This window comes from Ylistrum balloti, unplaced genomic scaffold (assembly GCF_031769215.1).
Source record: "Ylistrum balloti isolate Yb309-2 unplaced genomic scaffold, AGI_CSIRO_Ybal_v1 Utg370248, whole genome shotgun sequence".
Taxonomy (NCBI): domain Eukaryota; kingdom Metazoa; phylum Mollusca; class Bivalvia; order Pectinida; family Pectinidae; genus Ylistrum; species Ylistrum balloti.
In genome coordinates, this window is record NW_026782199.1 from 1282345 (window position 1) to 1306409 (window position 24065).

Genomic DNA, 24065 nt, shown 5'->3' on the forward strand with positions numbered 1-24065 from the left:
TACCTCATATTAAAGATTTTTAATAAATGGTATAGATGCTAAAATGTTCAAAAATTTAAATTTGAATATTGAATTTTTGTTTTCAAGATCAAACTTTTGCCATGATTTCCTATATCTACTGTTTTAATCATCTTGTTTTAAAGTAGTTATATATTTAGTCCGTGTTTTGTGAATAATCTCTTATGTATTAATTTATAGATAAAGTAGAGATTGTTGTAATATGCACGTTAACTTAGAGCGGTGAATTGAAAAGTATATTGAATAGATTCCATGAAATCAAAATTTTGAGAAGTTATTCTTGAAATATTTTTATAGTATTGAAGTTCTAATGCGACAATTTAATGGAGTTAACAACAAATCAGAAATATAGAGATGTCAATTTACCTGTAAAGCATAGAAGGGGATAGACAGTGATAAAGTTACTATTGAGCAGTTTGATTATTAGTTATAGAGAGACAAGGATAATCGTGAGCAATACCACCATTTTGTGTTTTCTTTTCTTTTTCGTCTTGTTTTAATATCAGTCGTCCATAATCCTAACCATAATGAGAAGCAATACATCTAGAGCACTTTACGAAAGGATAATAGCTTGTTGTCAGTCTGATTACTAAACCAAATAAATAATGTTATAAAACATAATAAGCTTAAAAGATTATCAAAATATCAAAATCCGGGATGAACATATAGCATACATGTATTTCAAAGTACCTCGTATTGTATTCCTGTTTATGTTAAAATATACGCATAGTTTTAGTTGCACAGCTGTTGGTCGATAATTTTACTTAATTAGCATGTGTCGTGCTAAATGAAATAGTATTTATGTACCGTTAAGTAGGCACATTTACATTTGCTTAAAAACGTATCATAACCAGAAGTTCGGGGCTTTTGAATTTGCTACATATAATTTTTTTCTGACACAACTACTGATTTTTTTCAGCATGAATTCTGTGTAGCCATGGTAATATCACGTTTGATCTAATGACCCGAATTATATATTACATACAGAGCGTCAAGATTGCTAATTATATTTATCATATAAATGTCGGGAACAATGTATAGAATTCGGTTCATTAGGTCAAACGTGATATTACCATGGCTACACAGAATTCATGCTGAATATTCGCTTTGGTCGTTTCTACTTAAGTTTCAATCCCTGTAAAACTCATATGACTTCTTAAAACATAATTTTAGTAATGAAACGTCTCGAAAATCGAGAATCCAGTTAATTTACGGATCTAATCTGACAGTTGGTCATCGCTAAAGTACAAATTGAATACAACATTCCAATGAGTTCAGAAAAACATACCATTATAACTAATGAATAAATTCCATATCAGATGTAACTTGTCAGACCGACTAGATAACATGCAAATTAGGCAGCTATATTAAGCCTCCAAATCCCATAACGCTTTTTGAATAGCTTACATATTTCATGAAAACCACACGTCAGGTGTGTTGTCATTCTTTGATATTGCTGAAGTATACAACTGCAGTGTCTGCAATAACATGGATATATCTGTAATATATTCGACTTAGCGTATTATCCAGTTGTACGAGAAAATGCTCTGTCCATCCATGATAAAAATTAAACTCTCGGTGTCACCAAGCTACTCTCCTGGATTTTGGCGTTGATGCATCCTCATTTTTAATTTAAATTATCACTGTTCTAAATAGAGCTTGAGATCCCGCTATTTTAGGAGAGTATTGTTTGGGACTGGTGGGGCACTGGATGGTTCCATACGGTTAAAAAAACAAGGGATATACATCTGAGATCAATGCCTTTTAATGAGGGAGAATTGAAACTTCGCCTATTTTATCAGGTGGGCGGTGACCTTGAATTATACCTGCAGTGTTGAAGTGCATGCACGTAGTTTAGCTCGGTATAATACTGGAAATGATATTGCTCTTTACATGCGTTATCTCGTGATAATATCGGATCTGTTATTTCTTTAGAGAGCAGACAATTTGATCTCCTGGGGAAGTTTTGGCTACTTCCATATAGAGGTATCACGTGACTTTGTTGTCTAGTGAACTTACATGTTGTGCAACAATGTTGTAAAGAATAAGGCCGACGATTTTATTGGTGTTTATTATGTCACTGAATATCGTATTAGATGCAGATCGCATGGTGTAAATTCTAGCGCCAAAAGAAATACGTTTTACTGCGGGATACATACACCAATACAAAACAGAACGTGAATATAAAGGATGCTTTCATATCTTGGTATAAAATGATCTAAGACAGAAGAGTTTTTGTATAATGTTGCATATGCATGATATACATATTTTGGGGAAATGTGGTTTATTTTTAAACTTGCACTTCATTGATAACATGTTTACAATATCATGTATTTATGGTTTGAAAGATTTGGAATAATACTATGTAACTAATAATCAACTCTTACTTCGTATGGTTAATATATATCAAACTTTAAAACATTAATGTTCATACAATTTGTAACTGTTGTATTTATTGACGTCATTACATAATTAAGAATGACTGTCTGTTCATATTGTTTATATTTTTACAACATAATCTTTAAATTGGTAAAATTAGAAATATGTAAGAGTTGTTACAGTTGATGCTGATGACTAGACTTGTTTTAAATCAAGTTTATTGTAATTTACAGCTGTATAACAGTATGACCAAACAGCGGAAACTAAATGACTTCTTGCTGGCAGTTACAAAGTAAGACTTTTTTACTATTTAACAGTTTAACTTTATCAATTCATTGTTTAAAGACAGCTCTGTATTTCTGGAAAACTAAAAAATCAAAAAAAAAGATGTGCAAAATAATAGCAAAAATATCAAAACCCTTTCATTTATATATTTATGTACTTGCAGTTCAAGTTTTAAGATAGAATGAAAATTGAAGTACTTCTTTGAAAAGAAATTTAACCAATTAGCGTAAAGTCATTTTATTGTTCTAACAGGTCAATATTCCAAGATATTGTCAGTATGGACACTGTTATAATGAAAATAATGGTAAGTAAATTACTGTGATACGAGTGTATGTAACATATCACTGAAACATCGGTCCGAAATATGATAAAGTACTGTGTATCAAATCTGTTTTTTTTTTTTTTTTTTTCATTGTGCAAAAATGATTAGAATAAATATGGGATATTTTCACAGTTATTTCTTTTATGCTGAAACAGAAAACAGAGTCTATTCCTAGTAACAGTCAAAGACATGTATCAGGCATATAACAAAAGCTTATTTTAATAAGAAACTATATTAACAAATAAAAAAAAGAGAAATAAATGTACTTTTAAAACATAACAACAATATGCTACAGAAAGTTAATTTTTTGTGTGAGCCGCTTACTATGTTTGAATTTGTATTGTTTTAGAATTACGCAAAAAAGCTCGGAAACGCCGACAGGGCATCACTGTTCTTACTGGACTCCAACACAAACGAATTATACGCAAGAATATTTGACACTGGAAAGGCAGACGAGAAAGTTCCACAAAAAGAAATCAGGTAACACCATAGTGAATATGCATGATATCAAAAATATATAGCCCTAGGCTTTGTTTTTACTTATAGGACCAGATAACAGTGTTAGGAAGGAAAGAATTTTAAAGAATTTCCACAATACAACTAACACGTGATTTCATTGTTCGGAAATAGGTTTCCAATGGATAAAGGTGTGGCTGGTTTTGTTGCAACCACGGGAAGTATATTGAATATTTCGGACGCATACAATGACTCCAGATTTAACAGGTGGGTAGGATTAATGTATACACTTATGTAAGTCTTAATAAGTACAAACGTCCTAAGTATATAAGTGCTCAGTAAACACGGGACAACATTTGTACCTGACTCCAAATTGTCATTAAATCGACTTCAATGTGTCATTTCTCTTGTAATTTTCATCAAAACCTAGATAGTTTATATATCGTCGGTATATTTACATACAGGGATGTCGACCAGCAGACTGGATATCGTACTAGCAGTATCCTGTGCATGCCTATATATATACGGGGCAGGTAAGGCAAATTATCGATTTTTTACATTATCACAATCATTATCAAACACTTAAGAATGAAAGTGTTAAGAGCTGATTCGTGTTATCCAACAATGCGTAAGCCATGTTCATAAATTGTAAAATTCCAATACATATAATTATATAACCAGTGCTGTTTTATTCAATGTGTTTGATAGAGCTGGGTGGCAGGTGTTTTTATGAGTACCGTATAGCCGGGTTTTCGGAGGGGGTGGGGGTGGGTGTAATACTTTTATTATTTCAAGTTACATTGACATGATCGCGAAAATTTATTACGTGAAATAATGGAAACATTCTTCGTTAAAATATTATTTGGACGCTTTAAAAGAAAACAGCGAAAATTGTAGTCCTTCAAAAGTACCAGTTATACGGGATATGGTGAAATCTGTAGACTGATACCTTGTGAGGCCACAATATAGATTTCTTAACAAGGATTATCGCTGCATATTCATACGAACATGTCAACCCGCTTAACGATACATCAATTTGATAGTTACCTCTATGTATTAACCAACATCCTAGGTTACAATACTTATTTATCATAGTCGATATCTAGAGTTGATTGATTCATTAATAACCTTAGCATTTGTTTTTGGCGTTTTCCGTCTCTTCTATCTAGTGTCACCTGCATGTTATTATTTGAAAGATATTTGTGTAAGATGACCAATCGAAAAAGTTTCAGCACAAATATGTTGTGTATTTAACCCTAAACCTGTTTCAAAAAATGGCTCTTGTGTAATATCACGAATAAATTTCTTACAAACTTTCTAGGTTTTATAACAAAATCATAAATGTCTAATGCTTTCAAACATTATATACACGTCCTGATTTCAGCATCATTGGTGTAGTACAGATGGTGAACAAGATGGATGGGATTTTCAACAGGGCGGACGAAGAATCGTTTGAAACCTTTGCCATCTACTGTGGGCTAGCTCTACATCATGCTAAGGTTGCTGTCGGATTTGTTGTTAGCTAAAATATATATTTTTTTTTAATTACTAAACCTACCGCAGATTCAAATGTCCACGTTCTTAAATCGGTTTTGAAATCCTCTCGCTTGAAATAGATGTAACTTATTTGTAGCTTTGTCTTACTGGTGTAGTGTAGATTTGTTAAACACAAATCATGTTGTTATGTCATGTGACATAAATAAATTTACATTGCATTCTAAACGAAATTATAGTGGATATATATTCACGCTGACATGTCTCTCTAATCCACTTTACGTTTGAATAAACACGATGGCATCACTGACCAGATAAAATCTTTGTAGTTGTACGATAAGATCCGCCGATCTGAGCAGAAGTTCAAGGTGGCCTTAGATGTGTTGTCCTATCACAGTCAGGGAAGTGATGAGGAGTATGCCGCTGTCAAAGCTATCCCGATCCCGAGGGAACTTCCCGAGATTGTGGAGTACGTAACCTTTCTATATATCAATACACGCAGAGGAAAAGCAAATAATTATAATAAACTAATGTAGTATATTAAAAATACGCTGTTTTCGGTCCGATGTGAGTTTTTGTTTATGGAAACAACAGGGATTTTTAACATGTAGTTTATCCTGTTTGGCTATCATGTATCTAATTTGTAATAAGGAGTGTTTTTTCTTGTGTGTTTTTGGACAAACCTTTCTTTGCTGGTGATGTTTTTGTTCCCAAGGTTCCGTAACTTGAACGCCACTTTTTAAATCATTTGAATAGCCGCACCGATACAGAATCATATTTTAAAAATAAATTCATGTTGATTTTTTTTATTTACTAACCTTCCCATTTGTTTATTTATTCTCAAATATATTTCGACCTATTTTGAATTCTCTGCCTTTAGGCTCTAAGCAACACTGACGTGTCTTTGAAGGACGAAAAAGCTGTATGATACAGTTTAATGCATCTTTTAGCTTCAATATATATATGGACACGTGCTTTCCACTTGTGTGTATTTTGTACAATCTTTTTCGAATTAAGGATTTTTTAAGAATCCAACGTCATAACAACATTCAAATTTCAAAGCTCATGTAATATTAGATATTTCTTATAGATATAATTAATATATCAATATCTTATCTCTTACAGTTACGATTTCTCTCCATGGTCTGTCACCAATGACCACAAGCCCGTATATGTTCTATACATGATCAAGGATATTTTTGAAGGCACACGGTAAGCAGAGTTGTAGTATTGGTAAAAAAAGCTAAACCAGCTTAACTCAGAATCTATACGTATTCAGTTTAAGACATTTCGACAATTAATCATGGAGTCATTGTGAAACATATCGCAAAATCTGTTTTCTAACCTCACTTGATCGCACCCTACGATCTTTGAATTGATATTGTTATGCCAGATGAGTTTGTGTGATTGCTTAGTGCTATTTTTGTTTCACATGTAGACATTTGCCATCAAATGCAAGCTTTCAATTTATTCAATATGGATTTGAAAGGAAGTTATCTCTTGTAAATCTATCATATATGGAATTTTCGTTGTTGTTGTTCATGCTGAAAAAAATCATTGTATGTGTGCTACTTATTAGTCGAGATTATACAACAAAACGAAAAAAAAATTATGCTTTCTTCTACTTGTGAATATTGAAATAATAATCAGCCTTATCTACTTTATACACACTCTTTGTAAAAAATAAACCGATATTTGTAAAACTAAACGTGTGAGTCTGTACATGTTTCTTATTATTTCTGTAATACATCGTTCAACTCTGTACTGTTTTCATATATATATATATATATATATATATATATATATATATCAAGATATCCTCTTATTTCAGTAACAGCAATAAATCTTGAAAAAATAATGTAATGAAAATACCTTTAATAAAGCATGTTTTGCTTTTCTGAAAACGTCATGACGTGTAAGTAATAATGACACAAATAACACCTAGATATCTAATAAACATTGTTGCATTTCAGCTCGGCTATCGTTTTCTCTTGCCTGCAATGATCTTAATCTGTTAGAGAAATTAAGCTTTATTTTCTTCCTTTTTTTTTAAATTTTGCCATATCTAACAGTTCGTCATTTACAATTTACGGCAAATTATTCTTCAATGTAATTCAAGTATTCTGCTAGAAAAGAAAAATTCAAGGAATTTCATTTTGCTTTTTGCAGTGGAGGAGAAAATGAGAAAAGGTATAATACCATATGCATACTAAATCACCCGCCAACTTGGCTTTCTGTATACTGTATCATGGTTTGCTATTTATAACTTGTCTTCTGATAGAGAAGCAATTATTCAAATTCAGATTTGTATTTCGAATGTTAAACACACTTCTTTTTCTCATTTTCAGTTTTTAAGTGACTGTACTATTTTATGAATGTCTGTTTTTCTTGTCTCTTACTGAGCGATGTTCTAACAATTTTGGAAAATTTATGTAAGCGTGATCGGAACAGAGATTTCTTTAGCCGAGGGGTTTGCTTTTTAGTTTAGTACGAGACTCTGGAAAATGCCACGGTTGTAAAACAGGGATGGGGAAAAAGTACTCTCAATGTTACTTAAAAGGAAGGGGGATTTAGTATATTCAGAAACTCGTACATTTTGTATAGATAAACATATAGGAAAAAAATTGTTTCTTATTAAACAATGTTGACCCCCTACTCCACCATATCTGAAAAAGAAAACCTAACGAATGTCAAAGTAGGTAAATGTGATATGTTTTAATATATCGACACCAGATTTTACATTAGTTTACTATCAAGCTGGTTTGTATGACATCTCGATATATTCCTCCATTATAGTGTCGTTCTAATGTAAAACAAAGTGTTGTTTACGATAAGATCTAATGTATCATGACCTGTTCTATATCTATCGCTAGTCAGTGACGTATCTTTGTACTCTGCACTCAATAATTAGTCTCTAATAAAGCGAAAACAACCGTATATTTTTGTGTCCTAGCTTCTGTAGTAGTGTAGACACACTATAATCTGTGTGACGTATTTGGAAATATCTGGGGGTACTGCTTTAAACTACTTTTGCATTCCTATCTATAAACAGAACCTCCGTTGACTTTTTTGACAATTAAAAATCAGAATATGACTTTTTAAAAACAATATTTTACAACTATAAAATGGTTAATTGCCTTTGACAATGGTTATATATTTTGCCTTAAAATACATGTTGTAGTATTTTTTTACGTTGAATTTGGTTCGGTTTCTTAGATCCCCATTTGGAAATTATATTAAAAGTTATTTAGAGCTTAATTCTGTATCATATTTATTTGCTTTTTATTGGTGTATATCTCTATACTTTGTCGGTTATTGATAATATACCACGTGGGTTTCGATATCTTTAATAGTAGTATATATATGTATATATATATGTATAAATATATATAAGTATGTATGTACGTACATGTATTCATCTCAGATCATTTTATCTTTCATTCATTCCCAAATACACATGTGCCATTTGGAACTGGTTATCTCCTATCACTCCATCAATCTCAAGGTCATTTCAAGTGTGCATTGGCATTGCAAAGAAAATTGCAATGACCTTTAGATTGTGACCTTTCACCCACGGATTTATCAGTACTCCCATCATCGTCCTCATAATATTCAATCTTCACTGTGCAGTTCACCGTTTGAGTCTTCACTGTCCCATTTTAATTCATTCTTGTCCCTTTGGTTTGTTTGGCGATGACAATTTTATTACATTCTTATATGTAGATGATATCATCATTTCAAAATTCTAAGTAAACTTTCTTCATTATCATTCTTCTTTACAATGTACAATAAATTTAATCTAAATTAATCCATCTTACAGTCTTCCATTCATCCTTCAAATATAGAAAAAACATGTTAAATAAGAATATCTCATATTTAATAATTTCTAAAGAGAACGGATCTCTGGTTCAATGTATTTTTCTGAAATTTTTCGAACATACATTTTTTGTTTCTTTATTCCCATGTAGTTACGACATCAACGATATTGTGCGGTTTACGTTGACCGTGCGCAAGAACTACCGCAACGTCCCCTATCACAACTGGGCCCACGCCTTCTCGGTAGCCCATGCCATGTTCACGGTGCTCAAAACAGCCAAACATGAGTTCTCTCCCTTTGAGGTAATTCATAAATATTTTGGTGCTGTATATAGGTGAGAGTGTAAATAATTATAAATGTGTTTATAAACAGTTTTTTGTATATTTATATAAATATTTCCTGAAAGGAGACGTTGTTTTAGTGCTGGAATGTTTTTTTCCGATATTTGTTATATTTAGAATAGGAATTATAAAGGTTATAAACAGATGTAACCGGACAGATTCGAGATCACTTGTATAATCCAGAGAGCTATACGTTTATTAAGCTTGAATGCTATTTTTGTCGAAAAATACTTTTATTCCTATCACTTGTATGATGTATCCGATTACAGAGTCTTGCACTGTTTGTGGCGTGCCTTTGTCATGACCTCGACCACAGAGGAAAGACGAACGCCTTCATGGTGAAGAGCGCATCTCCACTGGCATCTATCTACTCTACCTCGACGATGGAACACCACCACTTCAATCATACGATAACTATACTACAGGTAAAGTTACAGTGAACTGAGTCCGTTTCCCGTTTACACCCTGTTAAGCTAACTAAAAATCACCAGAGACCTATATTGCTCTCACAGTGAGATACCATTATGACAAGACATCAATGCGATATAAATCACGTGCTGACTCCGTAACCTTGACCTACAACTGATACAGTAACTTAGACCTAACGCTGGCACAGTCACCTTGACCAACAACTGACAATATTAACCTGCATCTCAACCTCAATCTATTGATAATACAGTAACCTTCACCTACACTTTATTCAGAAGAAGAATTACCGAGCCATCTGTAAGATTGCGAAAGATAAATTTTACTATGACATGTGTTCATGAAGTTAAGAGTTCATTAATTGATGGAACGGAATCCAACATATATTCGTACGTTACTTCAGGTCATCCATATAACGTTACAATGATTAAGCCAAAGCTTTAAATGTATGCAATTCAAAAATCATTAAATGATTTCACTTTCCTAAGATATTTACGTGTAATCATTAAAGACTCGTGTGCCTAATGCATATATACGCCGACACCTGACCGGTTAGAACACGTGTACCAGTCATGCAACCCGATGGCATTGTAATGTGTTTAAGAGAGGAGGGATGGGGTAAACCACTGATAAATGATTTAAAACTCACGGTGTTTTCTTTCGTTTTCACAGAATGAAGGTCACAACATTTTTAAACACTTGACTTCTGAAGAATACAAACACGTAAGTAATACGATTATTTTTATTATTGATGTTGATAATGTCTTAGAAACAATATGTTGTTTGGGTATACAGCAGTGAATTATCTGTAATATAAAATTAACCCCGTTGTATACAGATGTATATTTTGTGATGTACAAGCGTCCGTGATATCTGACTTTTACCTCATAAATCATTCTCACTTTTGTATGTCCAAAATGAATTGTCTTAAGATCATATTTGATGACAATATTGTAGGTTCCGGTCCTTCATGGTCCTTTATTTAGTTTCCGTTTGTTGACACGGTCCTTTATTTCGCTCCTCTTGGTAAATATTGCTCTAGTTTTTTGACACTGTACTGACCTTTATGGAGGTCCGATAATTGACACTGTCCTTTATGTTGGTCCGGTAATTGACACTGCCCTCCATGTTGGTCCGGTAATTGACAATGGCCTTTATGTAGGTCCGGTAATTGACACTGCCCTTTATGTTGGTCCGGTAATTGACACTGCCCTCCATGTTGGTCCGGTAATTGACAATGCCCTTTATGTAGGCCCGGTTATTGTCAATGCCCTTTATGTTGGTCCGGTAATTGACACTGCCCTTTATGTAGGCCCGGTAATTGACACTGCCCTTTATGTTGGTCCGGTAACTGACACTGCCCTTTATATAGTTCCGGTAATTGACACTGACCCTTGTTTTGTTCCATTTTGTTGACACTACTTTAAATTTTGTAACCTGTTATCGACACTCACGTTGTTAAAACGTCCGTTCGTTGTGTTCACGTTTGCTGACACTTTCCATTAATAAGTACCGTTTGATGACACTTTCCATTAGTAAGTACCGTTTGATGACACTTTCCATTAGTAAGTACCGTTTGATGACACTTTCCATCAGTAAGTACCGTTTGATGACACTTTCCATCAGTAAGTACCGTTTGATGACACTTTCCATCAGTAAGTACCGTTTGTTGACACTTTCCATCAGTAAGTACCGTTTGTTGACACTTTCCATCAGTAAGTACCGTTTGTTGACACTTTCCATCAGTAAGTACCGTTTGTTGACACTTTCCATCAGTAAGTACCGTTTGATGACACTTTCCATCAGTAAGTACCGTTTGTTGACACTGTCCATTAGTAAGTAACGTTTGCTGACACTGTCCATTAGTAAGTACCGTTTGCTGACACTTTCCATTAGTAAGTACCGTTTGATGACACTTTCCATTAGTAAGTACCGTTTGTTGACACTTTCCATTAGTAAGTACCGTTTGATGACACTTTCCATTAGTAAGTAACGTTTGATGACTCTTCCATCAGTAAGTACCGTTTGATGACACTTTCCATTAGTAAGTACCGTTTGTTGACACTTTCCATTAGTAAGTACCGTTTGCTGACACTTTCCATTAGTAAGTAACGTTTGATGACCCTTCCATCAGTAAGTACCGTTTGTTGACACTTTCCATTAGTAAGTACCGTTTGATGACACTTTCCATTAGTAAGTAACGTTTGATGACCCTTCCATCAGTAAGTACCGTTTGATGACACTTTCCATTAGTAAGTACCGTTTGTTGACACTTTCCATTAGTAAGTACCGTTTGATGACACTTTCCATTAGTAAGTAACGTTTGATGACCCTTCCATCAGTAAGTACCGTTTGTTGACACTTTCCATTAGTAAGTACCGTTTGTTGACACTTTCCATTAGTACGTACCGTTTGCTGACACTTTCCATTAGTAAGTACCGTTTGTTGACACTTTCCATCAGTAAGTACCGTTTGATGACACTTTCCATTAGTAAGTACCGTTTGCTGACACTTTCCATTAGTAAGTACCGTTTGATGACACTTTCCATCAGTAAGTACCATTTGATGGCACTTTCCATCAGTAAGTACCGTTTGTTGACACTTTCCATTAGTAAGTACCGTTTGATGACACTTTCCATTAGTAAGTACCGTTTGCTGACACTTTCCATTAGTAAGTTCCGTTTGATGACACTTTCCATCAGTAAGTACCATTTGATGGCACTTTCCATCAGTAAGTACCGTTTGTTGACACTTTCCATTAGTAAGTACCGTTTGATGGCACTTTCCATTAGTAAGTACCGTTTGATGACACTTTCCATTAGTAAGTACCGTTTGATGACACTTTCCATTAGTAAGTACCGTTTGTTGACACTTTCCATTAGTAAGTACCGTTTGATGGCACTTTCCATTAGTAAGTACCGTTTGTTGACACTTTCCATTAGTAAGTACCGTTTGCTGACACTTTCCATTAGTAAGTACCGTTTGTTGACACTTTCCATTAGTAAGTACCGTTTGATGACACTTTCCATTAGCAAGTACCGTTTGATGACACCGTCTTTTATTTGATCGGGTTTGTTGAAATGGCTCTCTATTTTGTATCCTTTGTTGACATTGTCCTTAATTAAGTTTCTGTTTTAGTGGTAGTGTTTGTCTCTCTTATGTTGAGATTGTGGTATGTTGTATCCTGTCTTCCTGACGTTGTATGGTATATGTGTCTCTTTATGTTGTCGCAGTTGCATAGTTTGTCCTCTCGTGTTGGTGAAGTATCATTTTATCTTTTGATATAAGTGTATTTTGCTAATGCTATATCATAGATTATGTTGTCAGATTATCTAGTTTGCATTTTATGAAGAAAAATGTCACGCTTCAATTACAATTCCAGATGCTTGGTGATATCCGTCATTGTATCCTAGCGACGGATCTAGCGTTGTTCTTTACCAACCGTGCCCGCCTACAGGAAATAGCAGACCGGAACGAATTTAAGTGGGATAACAGAGAGCACAGGTAAAGACCGGCTAAAGCTGTACATGTGATAACAGGGTACACAGGTAAAGACCGGCTATAGCTGTACATGTGATAACAGAGTACACAGGTAAAGGCCGGCTATAGCTGTACATGTGATAACAGGGTACACAGGTAAAGACCGGCTATAACTGTACAGGTGATTACAGAGTACACAGGTAAAGACCGGCTATAGCTGCACATGTGATAACAGAGTACACAGGTAAAGGCCGGCTATAGCTGTACATGTGATAACAGAGTACACAGGTAAAGGCCGGCTATAATGGTACGTGTGATAACAGAGTACACTGTTTCGTTAGACAAGAAGCAAGACAGGTTAAGGCCAGTTATATTTTGATATGTTGCGTTGAAAGATTGTTGCCGATTTAATTATTTCATGTTGTTTCATGATATGTATGGAATATCCTGCTGAGAAATCCAGCTAAGTAATAGTTTGACATATTGTTACAATGGCTATAATATTTCGTTTCTAGTTGTATATATATTCACAAGGTATCAGAGAGTGCCTTTTCTGGAGATGTTGTTCTTACCTACGTAGTATGTACAACTTCTAAACTGACATCACAAAAACTCAACAGCATGAATTAACAGACAAACGTTGTTACAATGCTAAGCACTCTGAAAATGGCAAGAAACGCCATTCCATTAACGCATCAATTATAATAATAATGATTTTGTTTTGTTGGTTTTTAAGGGGGAGGGGGATTTTACAATAGTTAAGAAAACAAAATTTATCATTCTATAACAAAATCAGTTGGAAACGAATATTCAGCTTTTATTTTGAGGGTCATTTTTTCTGCGAAATTCGGAAATTATAAATGGTTTGGTCATTGTTTAATCTGAAAAAGCGCGAAAGTTGAATTTCAGTTGAGTGAATCAATGTTGCAACTTGTTCTAATTTCTACTTGCTCCACCGCCGGCAAGAATGACGAATTAGTAACCCAAGGGGTGGGTTTTGTCTGGCACGTGTCACATTTTACGTGGTAATAATCAAACATACGCTCTACGAGGTCTGATGTGTGTATGTCGTCACAGGCTTCTACTACAAGCTATCATCATCACCGGATGTGACTTGTGCGCAAGTGCGAAACCTTGGGATGTTCAGCTTCAGACCGTCAATTCTATCATTGACGAGTTTTACATGCAGGTACCATGGTGTTTTTCTACTCTGTGGTCTATTTTTACCCTGTGCCAGCATGTATACATCAGATGTACTTGTTGTGCAATATTGGATATATCATGCAAGAACTGCAATCTGTTGTTGTGTTTGTTGTCATTGTATTTGTACTGAATCATAAGTATGTTTCTGTTTTTGAATTTGAATGTGTTCTGTCCTTACCGTAATACCCAGACACGGCGTTAGGAGATGGCCATGCTAATGATGTATATACCTTTCTGATGACGTTGTGATATGTCGTTATATCGCGTATTGCGTTTTTATGGCTCCAAATCACCATTGATTTTTTCGGGGAAAATATCGTAACAGATTTTTCATACAGATATATTTTGACACACATTATTAAAATACACTAGTCCGTCAGTTCTCAAGCTCGTTAAATGTAGCTCTCTTGCAAATTTTAGAGGGATTTCGGAAACAAATAACTTTTTAGGGATGTCCACTGTGATGTTTGATAATCCTAGTCTGTATTGTAAGATGTTTGTCGATGTTGTGTTCCTATCCTGGCTGTTGTGTTTTCAGACGACTCCTCATGGCCAACTGCATGACAGCCTGTGATCTGTGTTCTATGTACAAACCCTGGGACATCCAACTCGACCTTGTCTACGTCATAATGGAGGAGTTTTGGCAGCAGGTGCCTCACTTTCTTTTTGACTTGATCATTGTTATATTTCAGCATGTTTTGTGTTATGATGTGAATATAAAAATGAACCCACTCGTTTGTATTAAACATTAATATGGTTAAGGTTAAACGATCGCCAATGTTATTCGTATCCTTATGGAGAATATATCTCCGTGTATACAAACACTTATAACCCTAGCTAATACTACATAGTAAGCTTACCAGTTATATCAGCAAAAAAAATATGAATGAAGCATTGATGTGTAATGGGTTGACAGGGCGATGAGGAGAGATCCCAGGGGATGACCCCCATGCCGATGATGGACAGACAGAAACAACATGAGTTGCCTCACTTAGAGGTAAGTTACGACCTGGGCCCCACGAACAAAAAAAATAAGTAACTCCGAGAAAATCTGTTGCCAATCGATTTTACAAGAAAACTCACTCATTCGTGCGTATCTCATGATATAGTACAACTTTACAGGTATTTAATATCAGAATATTTACAATTCTACACAGCACCTTAAAAGACAAGACGGCATAGACGTATTAACATAACATAGTGATCAAGTAATCAGAAGTAATTATAGCTTTACTGACTTCACCGTTCGCGTAAATCTAAAGCCAAATGAAGGAAATGTCACGCCAACAAAGTAAGGACCAAGGCAGTAATCATTAAACTAGGAAATAAATCATGTCTCCAGCAACATGTGGTAGACTTTTATTACTTGATGTAATTGTTTTACGTCTGATATGGTTAACATTATTCATTACATTATTTCTACCAGTTCATATTTGTTCAAATATTTTCCGTTTTGATCTGATATCTAGTCATAAATACGTATTTGCATAGCAGTTCATTTACAGTTATTGAATGGATCCGACCTTCAAGTAACGTTGTGAAATTAACATTTCGCTATGATATTACATTCCACTGTCAGACATTTTTCAGTTTAATTGTAAACCATGACCAGTATTTTGTGCTGAGGTTAGATCAGAGAAGTGTCCTGTATCATTTTTATAATATGTGTTTATTGTACAATTTGACCATTCGTCATTATGACTTGTCAAGGTCTACATTTAAATTCTTTTCTCAACTTTCATGTCGATATTATCTCCCTTGGTTTTTAATTTGTGGTTTTGTTCGTTCACAAGTTCTAATTTTCTTCCAGTTGTGTTTCCAAGGCTTTTCTCTAAGTTCTGAAACTCTGTGTCACGTGAGGTGTGCTTATTTTGTATTAATAATTTAATGCTCATAGAAAATTGTGTTCTAATTAGTTATTTATTCTAATCATATTTTCTTTTGGTCATACCTAGGTCGGGTTTTTAGTTGGTATTTGCCTTCCCTGCTATGAATTAATGGGCAAGATTCTGCCGGAGACAATGCCGATGGCGAATGGTGCAAAGTAAGTAATTTTTAATTTATTTTGATTATTCTGTATTATACCTGTTAAGATATTTTTGACTAATGTATTTTTATTAACCATATGTTTATATTTTACATATAAACAGAGACAATTTAAGAAGGTGGAAAGAACTTGCAGAGCAACAGAAACCTGAAAATCAATTGAAAGAGGAAAGTTCTTCACAATCTCAGGAGAAAGAAAAAGTGTCGGACTCGTCTGAAAAAGATGTTGATGAGAAAGACGAGGAGGAGTCTAGTGTGACGAATTCAAGGAATAGCAGAACAGATTCGACAAAAGATGATTCTGAAAGTGACTCAAAAACAAATATAGCAACATTGGATAACTTAAAGGATTCTATTGAAACGGAAAAAGATTTTAAAGCAAACGAAAACACGTCAAACGTTAGTTGACATGAAGACTCCAAAGAAGAGAGTTAACATTACTTCGGTGGATCTTTAATTATCTCAGCGAGTAGAATAAAAACTTGACAACGTTGTCAAAGAACGACAGAGTCTAACACTGAGATGCACATTACCTCATATGGTCCATCATGTTTTGCTATGTATATGACGTCATATGACGTACCATGACGTCATCTCGACATTCTGCATGAGATATTGGCGAGAGAGGGTGAGGGAGAATGCCGGTTTTATTAATTGAATTCAAGTTTTTGTCACGTTTTCTTATACTACTATCATTTTACTTGATCGAGTTAATACAAACTCATATACAGTGTAAACATTTTCGCCAAACTTCATTATAACAGCATCCCATCCGATGAGCATTGATAACGTGTACCTTGTTTGTTTGTAAGCATAGAATCTGAAGTGATAGTCACACAGACGGCATTTTAAATACATTTTTTTTAATCATAAAATTGATTTAATCCTAGAGATAGAACACCTCTCAATGTTTTTTTTTTCTTTTTTTTTTTTTACTTTTATTTCCATCAACTTTGCTTGTATTCAACAGAATTGGCCCTTAGCATCAATGACGTGTCTTAGAAGGACGAAACAGCATTATGATACAGATCTGCTTATCTAATTCTAAATGAAATCATAATGGTGCTTTTGACTGGCGTGTCTTTAGGTCACCTGATTCTAAGTCTCGGGGTAACCTATTGCGATCGTCTTTTATCCGGTGCCGTGCGTTTGTAAACTTTTTACATTTCCGAAGGTCCAGCATGCCTCAAAATCCAGAAGTCTTCTTCTTAAAACCCACACATGGTGGAATCAAAGGCTTTTGATATACGGGAAGGTTTTTGGTACTTTACCAAAACAGGAAATTTTCTAGCCCTGTGGTCTCACATTTCTCCCCAGGAAGGGTTTTTTTGGGGGGGGGAATACCATTTGTGAAATTTGAATTTCAAATATTTCAGACTTGGTTAGAATTTTAAGTATAGGGTTAAAATGGTATTATACGCATATTAATACTGGCTGAACCCACAGAGCTGATTGGTGCCGAAAGGGATCAAATTGACTTAAGTATAAAAAAAAAACATCTCAACACTCGGATACGGTAGATCAAAAGCTCTTTTTGGGTGGGTTTTAAGATGTTGCACCAAAGTTGTGAATTTCATGACACTTGGATCTTACATTTCCTCTTGGGGGAGGTAGTTAAGTTTTCTATATTACACATAGACAGTTTTATTTTGATTACTATGCAGTGGTATTGCAACTGATCTACATGGGCTTAAATCATATCATTTTATATTCAATTGAGCTTACCTCACGTGACCGTTAAGGCCACTAGGCCGCTTGATTGCAAAATCTTATACTTATCAGGGAGGAGTTAAAATGAAGAAGGCACATTGAAATAGGAAAGTGTTGCCAATGCGACATGTCTTTACATCCATATAGCTCCTAGTGCTGTATGGCAGAAACAGCCATGCCGTTGTCATCTGTGTCATAAGATCAGCATTATCGTTGTCATTTCTTATCACGTGATCATGCTTACTATTGTCATTACATGCATGACTTGATCAGTCCTAATGTTGTCATGTACATGCGTCATCAGCCTTATTGTTGTCAAGCGCATCACGTCATCAGCCTTACTGTTTGTAATATACATCACGTGGTTAGCCCTACCATTGATATATTCATCACGTGATCACTCTTACCGTTGTCATGTCTATCATGTGATCAGCATTAACGTAGTCATATGTATCACGTGATTAGCCTTACCGTAGTTATGTGTATCATGTGATCAGTCTGTATACTGACTATAATGGTCTTCGATTGAATATTGTCAGGTTGTTCTCATTGATCTTGGTCCGATCAGATGTGATGTTACTTTGGAAACGATACGCAATTAGCCTGTTTATCTGCATCAATGATACTTTACTAACACTCATTTTATCATTTTGCTAATTTATTTCAGTAAAAATCTAGAAAAATTCTTAAATATAGTATAGTGTTGATCTGATCACATCGATGTCTTATTGTTTTACACAAATACATATTCCATGATAGATCAATCCATATCGAATCTGAATCAGTAAGTATACACGGCAAGTGTTGACATATTGTGTTTACAAAACACGAAATATCTTTATAGTGGATATTGTGTAGGACTTTTGTTAGATTTTTACCTTTATAAACTGCTCCATTTTTAATGACGGAGGAAAACATCAGATGTAAAAGTTACAAGTAAATATTTGACTGTGATATAAAGATATTATTCATTACAACATGCTGTTTATAAATACAAGATCTTAAGTTTCCATTTTATATGAGATTTTAATATACGAATTTTCCATTTTACTGAGCCTCTGGAGAATTTGATATTTCTCTTACGAAATAGAGTCATGTGTAAGACTTTGTAATCACTGAACTTTTATTTTTGCAATCCTTCTGACTTCTGATTTTTTTCACTCCATATCTCTTTCTTCTGGGACGTCACAATGCACATGACGCCAGAAAATTGTGACGTAACAATTGAACCAACGATGGGATTTTACAACCAATCAACACTCCGCTAGGTGATATCACACTTATTGTCATAAAGCAATTAAATGTAATGTGAGTTATAACACTGACAACAGGGTAGTTAGATGATAAACATGTAAAGAACACTACGACGGTTTTGGGTCATTATATCAAGTCATAAAATACAACAGGAATCATTCTTTTATTTGAAGAAGTGTACATTTTTGAAATTAGTTACTACTTCACAGTAGCTTAATTAAATTTGTTGTATTATGATAATTTTGATTGGGAGAGAATCAAAGGATATCCGATACATCTGTAGGAAATACTTTGACAACTTGTGGTGATCGTTAAACCGTCGTGTTTCTGCATTGTTATAGATATTACACGTTACGTTTAAATGTCGTTTGCTATTCAGTATTAAGCTGATTTTAAACAAATTATTAGTATGTAATGTACGGTTGTTTAAAAAAAGTTTCAACAAATTATTCCCTCATTTTGTCATGAATCATGATCAGATTTGAGCTTGTTATGAAACAGATATAATGATGTACGTAATAGTTGCTTTTAAAACGTAAGGACATAATTAATGTTAACCGGCTTAAAAATATCAATATCAGATGGAAATTATTATTTTTTTATTTGTAAATGTGAAGCAGTTCTGCTAGTGTACCAAAATATGTGTTGTAGGATTGTTTAAGAAGTCAGTCAGTAAGTATCCGTCCATAAAATTATGAATTTTAGCGAATATCTTTCATTAGAGATAGTGCTTTTTTATATTCCCTATCGTGCAATTAAGAAAGTGTAGTATTTTTGTAATCAATGCTCAAAATAAACGAAGGAATGTGACATATACGCCATGATAATGACAGCTCTTTCATTATGTTCAAATAACGCCATTTCGTTAACATGAGATTAAATTTCACCGACTATCAGACAGTATGATAAATTGGAATTGAATTATAAATTATTTTCATTCAACGATTGTATATCAAATCTTGTGATTTTAGAATCAATTGAAACGAAAAAACTTCAATTTTCATGTTGATAAATTAAAATAAATATCATCCCTTGATCCATGACACAGGAGACTTTTTCTACAGAAGGGTTTTACATATCGACATGTGCTAGATTTTTCTACTTATTGTTCCGTGTAACATTGTACAGATTGTCAAAGGCATATTTATGCTACATTTTATAAAAAGCCAAGGTCATGCTTGTGTTACAGAATATAGAATATCACAGACATGCTTGTTCTACAGTATATATAATGTCAAGGTCATGCTCGTTCTACAGTATATATAATGTCAAGGTCATGCATTTTTTACATTATATATAAGGTCAAGGTCACGCTTGTTCTACGGTATATAGAATGTCAAGGTTATGCTCGTCCTGTTCGTGTTATGTTACCATGAAATCGTTACGAATAAATTATTTTGCTATAAACTGTCGATGTGTTGATGTGTTATTATAGCAACATGCGGAACTGTTTTGAAAGCCAATTCATTTAAGGTATACTCGTCAAATTTCATCACTCATTGTTAACAAGTAGAATCGTTGTCACATGGAAAATTATGGTAACTCAGGACTACATAGCGTAGGAAGTGCAGATTCCAGCAACTGTTGACAGTCTTGTCTTACAAGTAAGTACAAACTGCAAGAAAAGTTATTTCCATGGTTTCTAGTCGCTTTCATGTTAAGAAATACACGGCGAAACTGTGACCTAGTCCATCCCAACCAAGCATGCACTCAAGTAAAAATGGGAAACCAACAGAGGACTGGGTTCATGACTTCTGATATATTTAACACAAACACAAAAATAATTTCATAAACTCCTTATCATCAGATGGTGGGCTGTTCAAATCTCCCTGCATCCGTGATTTATCGTCTATCTGTCGTCAGTCCTTGATATATTCTTGTTATCGTTATTCCTGCAAAGATCTTTCTCAAGGTTCAAAGATAGATTCTCCATGGGTCCCATGTTTTGTCCTTTCAATTTTGAAATTAATCAGAAAAATTAAATGACTGTCAGGCGGTCATATTGAATTTTGATGAGGAAAACAAAGAAAATGTTTGCAGAATTTGTATTAAAACAACATTCGGCGAAACTAGGGCAAAATAAGAACAAAGTAACGATCTACACAGATGCTCCAAAAAAGATTTAAGGAGAATAAGACAATGCATTTCGGAAGAGTAAGCGTCTTCTGCTCCATCGAGAGACCCATCGTGTAAATCTTCGTTTATCCAAGTAAGTAATGTCACGGTCCAATGTGAACAAGCTATACAACAACAGAACCGCAAGGAATGCTACCGGGCATCAAAACGACCAGCTTCATGTCGCACAAGAAATAGAATATTTCTCAATGAGGTAACAACGATGAATACTTTCCGAATAATATCTATCAGCATCTCTCGAAATCTGGCGTTGGGAGTCAGTTGACGACATCTTGTACGATACTGGGAACAGACCCTAGAATATCAAATTAACTGTGACATGTGATTACTATAGGTTGGAGATGCGTGGATCCAGAAATGAAAATTCCACAAGAGGGAAATTGAAATCATCAAGTTTATCATACAGCTTGCTGGAAAGCTGTCCATCATAGCTGCGTTGCAGAAAAATACAAAAATAGCCTAGCCAAGAGAGGGGCACGGTTTGTTCCCATAGGTGAGTCTAAAGTCTGTTGGAGGATTTTTCAAAAAAACTCGACAGATATATTGTCTAGTAGAAATTCCATCATGTTGTGATTTCGTCCTTCGTATAAATCATCTTTGAATTAGGCCTATTTTTAGTTGACAGTGATAAAAGTATTGCGTTATACAAATGATATATTTATGAATTTCTTGTCTACATTGAACTGAAAATTTGGATTTCTTTATCAGTACATCGATAAACAATAACAATCACAGTAAATAAACTTACACAGGAATGTTGGAACAATGATAGGTTTTTTTAATTTCTATTACGCGTTTTGTGAAATCCACGTTTCCCCGACTACTTTATACTAATTTGATTTATAAGAAGTTAAAACCGTGGCAGTGATGACAACTGTTGTGTTTACCCTGCGTATATTTTTAGTATCGTACAGGTTATCTCCCTTAGTTCTAAATCTTTCTGATAGCATGTAAGACGACATGAACAACACGCCGAGGTGTACTACTCCTCATCTGAATAAAAAAATAAAAACACCAATAATTATAATAAATTTTACCCACGACAACCTAAAACTAGAGCGAGCGTTTCCTGTTCTTTGAAATGTTTGACATAATCTACAGTTTCATCAAGGTAGATGGTTTCCTTTTTCATATAAAAAACCATGGGTATCATTGGTTAGTTAAGAATTCGACCACAATAAAAAGCATGTACAGGGATTAATATAATGAGACTTAAGATTTACACCAACATTTTCACATTTGCTGTTATGATACTGTTATTATTCACAGTATCCTAAACATAATTGTTAGATTGGAGTGCTTATGTTGGTCAATCTCAGATATTGTTATATATTTCGTCTCAGTATATCAGTGACTTGTTCTGCTCCATGATGTACAAAAAGGACGACAGGTAGCCATATTTTCACATAAAAAAAACCCCGATGGATTTCCCAGAAATATGCTTAGTATCGTTGGAAAGATAGATTTGTTCTGACAACGGTACTTTTGTTGACGAAGAGTGTATTCTACACATATTTCATTTTCCAACGATAAGGTCAATACTATTGTCTCTCATGTCTGTTCATCAAGCGTCACTTGTATATTTAATAAGTATAATTTGGATGGTATTCTAACGTGTTTAATCTATAAATCTATATACAATGTGTAGGTGGAGATTTCTACATCCATCTTACTTATATCTAACACCTATATACTTACACATAGATTTACCTGTATCAAGGAAATAATCTAACAATGTAAAAACCTTACAATAGAATAGTTGTTTTTTATGATGAACGGACAGGACGTAAGATAAAACATAACCACACACTGACTGTAATTGATATATTTAAAATCGTCACTATCCGCGACCATATCCCAATCAACTGACGGTGTAATAGTTCGCATGAATGAATTTGGTAATTTCCATGTTTTAAGTATACTAAAACAGCAAGCTTTGTGAACTTTGGTCTTTAATTTCTTTTTGTGTATTGCCTTAAAAGCATTTATAACAATGGGACTTCAGATGTTAATGTTCGGATATGTAAATGAGATGACTATGTATAAATAGTAATGTTGTCAGACAATGTCAGAACTCGCTGTGCAACTCACTAAGTCTTAGAGTTATTATTGTTAATGTATAAGATTTCATTCTAACTCTCTCCTCCGACTATCATTAGAATATAAAGCTCTTTACTAGTTTAAATTCAATCCAAAAAAATGTTAATTTCACATATTACTTGTTAAAATTACACCGGAACACGAAAACGATATCGTTTTAGACAATGTAGCCTTGTTTATAAATAGAATCTATAAATAGATTTTTCGTCATTTTCTCCGTGTTTATCCGGATGAGTACCGAGTCTACACGAGAAATCGATGATCTATATCAGTGATATATGTGTATATTCTAAATTTCCTATCTTACTTTTCACTTTCGAACCCTTTGATCCTTCTAAATCGCTTAATTTATCATTTTGTTCATTGTGAATCGTGCTGATGGAAATTTCCCGGACTCCGTAAACTATAAATAGATATGATGTTATTACAAACGTTTGACTGACGCAATGTGGTTTTCTAAATCGAGTGTGTTGCGAAATCCCAATACGTTTTTCTACGTATGCCGACGTTGCAGATTATTAGCCAATCGTAAGCCATATGTCGGGAGAGGGTATAAATAGACTAAACGCTGGTAGGGAAGCGTCATACGAACATCAGA

The 24065-nt window shown here is 34.3% G+C and overlaps 1 protein-coding gene across 1 annotated transcript in view; it reads left to right on the forward strand.

Annotated features, from left to right (window-relative positions):
* Window positions 1-16645, forward strand: part of LOC132552475 (probable 3',5'-cyclic phosphodiesterase pde-5) — a 59573-nt gene extending 42928 nt beyond the window's left edge. The window contains 18 exon segments of the mRNA XM_060216650.1: window positions 2631-2689; window positions 2935-2986; window positions 3354-3484; window positions 3635-3727; window positions 3925-3993; window positions 4845-4959; window positions 5284-5423; window positions 6080-6166; window positions 7124-7144; window positions 8923-9073; window positions 9382-9537; window positions 10211-10261; window positions 12921-13042; window positions 14760-14871; window positions 15138-15218; window positions 16177-16265; window positions 16372-16467; window positions 16469-16645. Of these exon segments, the coding sequence (XP_060072633.1) occupies window positions 2631-2689; window positions 2935-2986; window positions 3354-3484; window positions 3635-3727; window positions 3925-3993; window positions 4845-4959; window positions 5284-5423; window positions 6080-6166; window positions 7124-7144; window positions 8923-9073; window positions 9382-9537; window positions 10211-10261; window positions 12921-13042; window positions 14760-14871; window positions 15138-15218; window positions 16177-16265; window positions 16372-16467; window positions 16469-16526 (1683 nt within the window). The 3' untranslated portion in view covers window positions 16527-16645.
* The last annotated feature ends 7420 nt before the right edge of the window (window positions 16646-24065 follow it).